Source organism: Poecilia latipinna, unplaced genomic scaffold, assembly GCF_001443285.1.
Source record: "Poecilia latipinna isolate Pla-1442-1.1 unplaced genomic scaffold, P_latipinna-1.0 Scaffold1084, whole genome shotgun sequence".
In the NCBI taxonomy this organism is placed as follows: Eukaryota; Metazoa; Chordata; class Actinopteri; order Cyprinodontiformes; family Poeciliidae; genus Poecilia; species Poecilia latipinna.
In genome coordinates, this window is record NW_015113700.1 from 88,180 (window position 1) to 96,809 (window position 8,630).

Consider the following 8,630-nt stretch of genomic DNA (forward strand, 5'->3'; position numbering starts at 1 on the left):
TAATTTACATTGCTGTGTCCATATCTGAAGGCTGAAGTGCCCTTTTTTCAAAACATAAAAAAGGATTTAAGGCCTACTACTTTTATCTATGCTGATAAAAATGGACAAAATGTAAAATGTATGGTACCAAAGGTGCAACAGTGAGTGAATGAGGAGGATGTAGTTTGGGAATAGATGAGGATGTCGGTGGGGGGAAAGTACCTCACAGTGTCCCCAAATCAACATAAATCTGATCCCTAGCACAACAGACAAAAGCAGCTTACCCCATCTTACTTCTGGTTCTACTGAATGAACGGAAACCGCAACTTAGATTCAGGAACTACACAGTGAGCACTGCCAACTTGGTAGCTCAACAAGAAATATCTCTGCTGAAAGAGTATAAAAGGCAAAACACAATCTCAACCCAGAGGGCAAGAGGGGAAGGAAGGATGAAGACCCTGGAGCTTGACCACTATGAGCGAGGGAAAATATTTTGACTCAGAAAGCAGGGCAGGAAAAGAGAATGGCAATCGAGGTGACATAAGGTGAACCCTGCCACCTCATTAGATCAAAATCCACTGTGGAAAAACACAGAGCTTCATACCTTGTACTCGGCTAGGGCTTTAACAGCTGCAAAATCAATTTCACTCAGTTCAAGCCAGACACATCATACTCAGAGGTACTGAGTAATGACATCAGGAAGCTGTTATTGTGCGCACCTCTCACACTGCAGGACATACAGTAGGAACTGAAACGACTCATATCCTTATTTGGTCAGCTTTCAATGACCCCAAATATTTCTGACAGCTACAATATAATTTTCCTACGTGCATCACGCGATATTCGTGAGATACATATAGCACACAAACAAATTCCACCCTGTTGACGGTCTTAGAATTCAAACACATAAAATCCTAAATATGAGACTAAATGCAGGCGTTGGATATTCAGACCAAAGTCATATTAAGAAGGTGATTGGTATGAAAATACAGTGTACATAATAAACAACAGCATATTTGTAATCTCTATAAAAACAGGCAAAGACATTTACAGAAATAAATTATGAACGTATGCATAAAATAAACCTGAAAATATTACATATTAAAATCTCACCACCAGGTGTCACCAAAGCTTCATTTCTGAACAAAGCGTTAAATTTGAAGACGTCGCCTGCCACTTTGAACCACATTTTGTTAGAACTTTGTTTTCATGAAGCTGGAGCTTTGGGTAATCTGTTAAGAGCTCTTCATTAACAGGTCCTCTGAATGTGTGTTTTTTTTTTTTTTTTGTTTGTTTTTCTTGAGCTGCTTCTCACTCATTTTCAGTCCACAGCCTGATCAATATTAGATGGTTCTTTTGTTTAACTATTTAACTCTGCCCAGCCATTCATTCACCAATAAACTCACTCCTAAACTAAAAACATACTATAGCACATAAATCATAAATACTTTTCCCCGTTCTAGTGCAGGATCTGTTCAGCAAATGCTCAATATTTCCTTAATAAGCCACCAGAGGGCAGCCTATAACAACTATAAGGTTACAAAGGTACTACTTGGAGTTGAGCGGTAGCAATAAAACTTGTTTGATTAAAATTATTAAACATTATTCTGATGATAGTAAGATTTATTAAGTGTTGCAGCAAAAACAAAAGGTGCACTTAGTTCTACAAAGGAAAAAATGTCTACAACTTACAGAGCGCAGATGAGGTAAGAACCTCTCCAAATCATTCATGTCTATCCCGTCGTCCTCTGCAAACTTGTCTTTGCTCATGCTGAAAGGAAAAGGCGTAAGAGATATTATTAGCTTATGAATTATTATTAATTTGCATTTCATATTTCTAATGCCACAAAGTAACCAAAGCCACACACCGAGCAGTTGGACCATTTACCGCAGATGCATAAAGACAGAATCTTACCCCTCTCTGTCAATGTGAGGCAGCTGCTTTGGCATTCCTCTGAAGTGTTTCCTGTGGAAATGACTAAAATCCAATTTTTCTGGCTGTACGTCCCAGCCCGCACCTCTACAACAGAGACACACATTTCACGTGTGAACAAGAGAAATCAGAAAATTGTGATAAGTTAAAGACACTAGAAGAAACTGGGCTTAAATTAACTGCCACTTGGTAAAAGTATAAAACACGTTTTAACTGCATCGTGTGGCACCTACCCATGCGAGTCCATTGTGTTTGCAGCCCATATGTCTGTCCCCAAGATGTCAAAGGCGACATCCCTGTTCCCGTTCTAGAAGGATAAAAAAAAAAAAAACTTCCGTCAAAATTGCTTTTATGCATTTCATCTTCTTCCTACTGCAGCTCCAGAAATGAGAATTAGAGCAATCAGTTAAAACCAACAGACCTCCAGGTTAAGCTCAAAACCTGTTAGCTCATACAGCCTTGTGATTTCACTTAAAGATTTGTCAGTAATTCTGTTTGAAAAATCTACTATAAGACCATTAACAATAACTACCATTTGATTTGTAAGGATTTTTATTGTTTTTGCTGAACATGCGCTTACTAAAGAAACAAACGGGACAAGAAAAAGAATAAATATTTCCGTACCTTGGGAGATCCTTTTAGTTGGTTGTTTCGGCCTCTGCTGCCAGAGCGGGAGCCGGATCCTGGTCTGGAGCCTGAACTGGGTCTGGAGCCGGTACTGCCGTTACTGCTGTGTTCCCACTCATCCTGCAGTGCCAAAGGAGTTCACAACAAGTGTTGTAAAACACACTTTACAAAACAAACTGATCCAATTTATACACAAAAAATAATCAAATCATTTCACTCATGCAGTATAAGACGAATTCACATCTAAATAATTAATTACATTCCAGATATACACTGTAGCAACAGTGTGTGATTGAGTGAATGGCATTGTTAACTTAGTAATAATCCTTCAAGCTCGGCGTGTAGTCAAAGAGAGTTAGAGCTTGATGATATCAGGAGAACAGGAAGCTATGATGCCATCATTGAAAATTGCAACGATATCAATAACTAACCAACATTTTTATGACTCTTCGGTTTCTTTACCATACCACAATGCCCACAACACTCTCCAAGCCTTACCATCTGACTCACTAAAAATATATACATCAGAATTAGTCCTGAGGCAGATGGAGTCCAATCACCTGGCCAAATAAATTACTGATACGCAGAGTGTGAATTTGTTATACTCTAATTTATCCCATTAAATGGGCTAAAAGCCCAAACGACTCTTATTATTTTGTTAAAAAGGAAAAAAAAAGAAAAACACTGTAAAGCTTCACTAATATTTCACAGAAAATTCAGTCACTTGCTGTGCCACAATCATATCCCATGATAGTCATTCAGGACATGCACTGAATGCCCCTTCCACACAGACTGATGAGCTGTAAATTACTCAAAGCTTGGACTACCAGTGTCTACATGCAGACAAACAGACAAAATTGCTGTAAAAAGATTTGAAAACATTCAAACGCTCATAAATACATCATCATCATCAAAAATAATGTGGATATTTTTGCACGAGCAACTACTAATCAAGAAATTGTAATGAAAAAAAAACTCTTTATACATGTGTACACATGTATTCATGTATAAATGCATTTAGTCAATAACCGATACCAATATAGTATATAAAATAAATGATCTGAGCATGCATTTCTGCAGTTTTTGTAGTTATTTCACACTAATATTAAACATCTAGATATTTGTTTCTTAAGGTAGACATACTGACAGCATAATAAAACTGTCAACACAAGCTTAAAGCATTTATTGAAGAATGCAAGGTTATGTTTTATAGAATGTTATAAAGTGTAATATTCTATAAAGTTACATCTTATAGAACTTTTTTATAAAAAGTTACTATGTTGTGACAGTATAAGACAGATAATGTAGGGGGAGGAAAAATCTAGCTCCTCTGCCTCCCCTGTGGTCCTGCTGTCATCTGAAAAACTCACTGCTCCACAAGAAACAACCAATCAGAGCCAGGAGGAGGGTCTTAGGGCTGTCAATCATCCTGCTGCTTGCTCTCTACTGTGCTACAGTTGAGCGCAAGCAGCTGTAGCATGTTAGTCCATTGTCACGAATGCTAATGCTAGTTGGCATGACCAACGATGATGGCGGAAAAACTGTTTTCCTGGACTGGTAAGTTATTAGTAGTATTACTATTATTAGTACATGTATCAGCACATGCTGACTGACTAGCGCTAAGATCATCCTCCAGCTCTGATTGCTTGTTTTTTGACAGGGAGCAGTGCATTTGTTTTAGAAGGCAAAAGCAGCACTGGGAGGAAGTGAAAGAACTCGATCTTATCAGATCATCTGTCTCATACCACACAGTCACGACATGGTGACACTTCTAACAAATATGTAAGAAACATATTTTCGTGAAAGTTACATACTGCAGCTTTAAACGTGAGTTGAGTTTAATACCATTTCAAATGAGACCCTTGACATTGTCAGACAACAGGACAGAGACATAAGTAAAGAGAAACTAAAAAGTTTGATTAGTGTGTTTAGTGAGAGATGAGCAGAACGCTGGACCATGGAGGTAAAACTTACACGTTTAGAGGAGCCTCTCCCTTGAGATGACGTCCAGCTACCATCTCTCTGGTTGATGCAGTCATCTGTCCACTGATGGAGAAAAAGAAAAGGGGATATAGTTACGCTGTTTTACTTTTGTTTCTACTTTTGTTTTCTTACCAATTTAAAACATAATTTATGACTACATGGCAAAAGCTTCTGCTAACTATAATTCCCTTTACACACGCAGTCAGTCGGTGTTATTCTTCACATTCTACATGTCACTATTGCCTTTGGATTTTCCATTTAACTACAGTTTCAACTGATGGCACATTCACTTCCACAACAACATGAGCATGACTTTAGAAAGCTTCTACTAAGTTGTGACATGTACAAATGAGAGAAACCAGCTGGGTATGCATCATGTGTAACAAACAAATAACGCATTTCAGACATCATCATCCAACCTGCGGCTCTTTGCCGTCATTGTCCAAGTCCACGTCTCCATCTGGCTTGTCTCCCAGAATGCCCTGCACCTGGTACTCCAGGACGTAGCTGTCGATGAAACGTTCCAGCTCCTCTATTTCCTGCGAGCGGGTGCTTCCTGCCTCAGACGATGCAGACGCCACCGAAGAGTTCTCCATGGCAACCTCTGCAGAGGTGGCAGGAGGGAGGAAGAGAGGAGGAGGAAGGAGGGAGAAAGGTGACCTGTACATACAAAGATAAGGATAAAGATGGATGGAAGTTAGAAATTCAGTAACAGCAGATGCTCTTATGTTACAGATTTCATGTTTACTTCAGATATCAACAATCCAAATCAATGACTGACCAAAGTCCTGGTAGTGTGGATAAATTAGTTTCTCTTTAACTACACAGTTAGATAAAATAAATATTAATAAAAAATATATATTTATACAGTTAGAAGTCTAAGCTGTCCAAAAAAAATGTCTAAAAATGCAGCAAAACTGAAAATCCCTCTCTCTCTCTCTCTCTTACCTTTGATCCGCCTGCTTTCACAACATTCAAAGACGAGTCATAGTTCAAGCTGTTAGCAAGCATCCATATTTGCATTGTTTACATGTCCAACTGCAATATCACCCTGCTGGGCAGTTGCAATATTTTACTCAGGTGTTCAAAAAGAAACATTTTCTCTGCAAACTCCTTTCCCCAGTTAATTTCTGGTCCAACTCTGCATCCACTTTATGCAACTGTGTTGCTACTTCTATGTCGGTGTCCCTCCATCTCTCTCTCTTTCTCCGCTGTCGGAGTTGTGTGTGTTCACCTGAACCCTGACCAACAGGGAAGCAGCTTCCCGCCTGACTGTCCGTTGCTGCTAAGCTCCTTTACATCAAGGTTTGATCACCAGCCATGCAAAGAGGATTTATGGTTGGAGCACGCAGAATACTACATGCTGAGCCTGGCGACTTACAGGGGAGTCCCATGAACTTCCTGCCAACAAGTCAACAGTATGAGCCACAAAAGGCCTGGTGAATGCAACACCAAGACGTTTACATATCAACAAACACTGAAATGTGCCTATTATTGATCAAATAAAGCAGTATTGCAAACATTTAGGTATTCACTTAATGAATCAGACGAGAAGTTGACTTCTTGTCTGGAGCTACTGACTAAACAGAAGAGTGAGTGACAAAACTTCTGCTCACAGGGGTCAGAGTCTTCCCACACATACTGCAAATCATCTCGACACGTCTGTAATCTGACCTTCAGTCAGAACTGTAATCCTCCCCTGTTGACAGTAGAGTATAATCCATTCATACATTGATTATCCTGCTCTTTGCAGCTACTCCAAAATGACAAACATTTTACTTGAATGAAAAAAAAAAAGAGTTTCTCTTAAGTGTAGTATCCTGAAGAAGAACTGAGGTTAATGATTTCTTCAGTTTTTGAAGTTCATATTTATGAGGCATTTATGATCAACATGTTGATATGACGGAGCACAGTGTGCAAACTGCTGCCGAACCAAAATGCTGCCTATATTTGACAGGGGACTTGGTTTGTAAATGGTTCCTTCTAAATATGTAGCAAGTCCTCATAAAAAGAAAGGATTGATAAAAAAAAATGATTCATTTAAGAATAAAAAAAGGGTTTGCATCACCTGTAATTCCTGCAAAATCAAAATGAATACAAAGAAACAATGTAAACATCTTCAGATACAAGTCATGTTTTATGGCATCGGGCTATCCCAGTTTTAGATGATGACACAGATGTTTTGACAGCTGCCAAGCTTCAGTCATCTCTCCTTTCTGATCGCCTGTCAGCCAGTAAAATGTTTAGACACTTCAGGAAGATGGGAATATAGAGCTCTTTTTCCAATTAAAGATTTATTTTACAGTCATCAGTAAAATATTGTTTTCTTTCACCATTCTCTTCTTACTGTTACTTTACAGTCTTCAGACTCAAATACAATAGTTTGTCTCACACTGAAAACATTGAAAGATTTTATTTTACTTTCAAATGTATATTAATGTTTCTCAAGTGTACTTGTACTCAAGATTGCAGATAAGAAAATATTTACTACCTATTAATTAAACACTGACTAACATGCCTCAGAACATCACTCTACATGAGTCTTGTTTTTTAGCTGTGGGAAGAAGACAAAGTATATATTTTCAGTATCTGAACTGTTTAGAAATGAAGTAAGAGGAAGCAAAGAAATGTAAGAAGCTGTTTGAGGTGTTGAGATTTGGGCGGTCAGAGACCACAAATCTCAGCAGATAACAGGAAGGCTAAACAGGAAGTATTTCTGAACTTTTGACCAAGAGCACTCGGTCTTTCTTAATACAGTATTTGCAGGCTTTCAGCAATGTAAAAGTTAAAGAAAGGTTCTAAATGCTGTAGGAAATACACTGGCAAGACTGCTGTTTACTTATGCTAGCTACAAATGACTAATAAAATATTCTACAAACAGTTAAAAACGTCAACTACAAAATCTTTTTGTGTTTGCTTTAAATTTAAATTAAAAAGCTGTTTTATAGAATGATTTACACGTAACACAGAGTAGGATTGTGCCTGCTACAAAGTTACATTACTACTAGCATATTATTGCAGGAAAACTAGAAATAAATATGTAGATTGCTCACGTTTTCATTTTATATTTCTTAGAAAGAAACTGAAATCTGCTTAAACTGTTATTTTTCTTGTACAGCTTTTTAAAGATGTAAAATTAAAAAAAAAAAAAAATTCTGAAAATAGACCAACCACATGATCTTGGGTGACATATATAATTAAATCAATCACTCAACAATGATGTTATTAAGCCCAAGATATCTGCATAACTGCCATTGTGGGAAGATGACATCAGTTAAAATGCAAAATTACTCAACTGGCTGCATCCTAATGAAGAAGTCCTACCTTTCTCCTTGACACTGAGTACAAAGTTATTGCCTGTAAACAGCTGCCAATAGCTATTAATTCTTTTTACTGATTGCAGGGTTTCCCCCAGTGTATTATAAGTCTGGCGGTCCGCCATGCTTTACTAGCCCCACCGCCAGGCTAAGCGTTGCTTGTTTACGTTTCAAGGAAAATAATAATAATAATTTAAAAAAAAAAATCTATTTTTTTTGCTCTGAGCATTTCATTAGCAGAGCAGATTTATTCCTAAAGGATAGGTTTATAATAGATAGGTTTATAGTTTATGCATTTAAACCCGACAGCGCGCGGACCAATCACACAGCTGGCACCTCTGCGCTATGCCTCGCGCGCTGCCGCTGCTTTACCTCAGCGGGATCGCGCGCACCTCCTTTCACTCAAACTGGACACAGGCTGACCTGTTTGGATATTTACTTCAACCCACTGTGAGGGATTATAGTCTATTGGAGAACTCTAGGTAAGAGTTTAAAACCCGCCGCGTAGCTCTGGTTGCACAGCTCAATGTGAACCGCAGGAATAAGTTGTAGCGAATTCAGAGGTGCGTTGTGGAGCAGTGAGAATGATTTATCTTTGTGAACGAACAATTATATGCGGCGTTTACATCTCAACGCGCTGCCCAGTGTGTGGCTCTGTGTTTGTCTTCCCTGTAAAGTTTATGTCTGTGGTCCCGGTTGGCCGGAGAGTTTGTGGATAACGAGCAGCGCTGACCTGATCGTGCAGGTTCAGCCCAGTGAGGAGTCACGCATCACGCTGATTTTATATTATT

General features: G+C 38.5%; 1 protein-coding gene across 2 annotated transcripts in view; it reads right to left on the reverse strand.

Moving 5' to 3' along the window:
- ctif (CBP80/20-dependent translation initiation factor) overlaps nucleotides 1-8,630 on the reverse strand; it is a 63,277-nt gene that overhangs the window by 43,795 nt on the left and 10,852 nt on the right. For both annotated transcript variants that reach the window (XM_015052048.1, XM_015052047.1), the window contains exons 2-7: nucleotides 4,942-5,182; nucleotides 4,514-4,585; nucleotides 2,537-2,659; nucleotides 2,146-2,219; nucleotides 1,895-1,999; nucleotides 1,672-1,750 (exon numbers count right to left, since the gene is read on the reverse strand). In XM_015052048.1, the coding sequence (XP_014907534.1) occupies nucleotides 1,672-1,750; nucleotides 1,895-1,999; nucleotides 2,146-2,219; nucleotides 2,537-2,659; nucleotides 4,514-4,585; nucleotides 4,942-5,118 (630 nt within the window). In that variant the 5' untranslated portion in view covers nucleotides 5,119-5,182. The remainder of the gene's footprint in view (nucleotides 1-1,671; nucleotides 1,751-1,894; nucleotides 2,000-2,145; nucleotides 2,220-2,536; nucleotides 2,660-4,513; nucleotides 4,586-4,941; nucleotides 5,183-8,630) is intronic.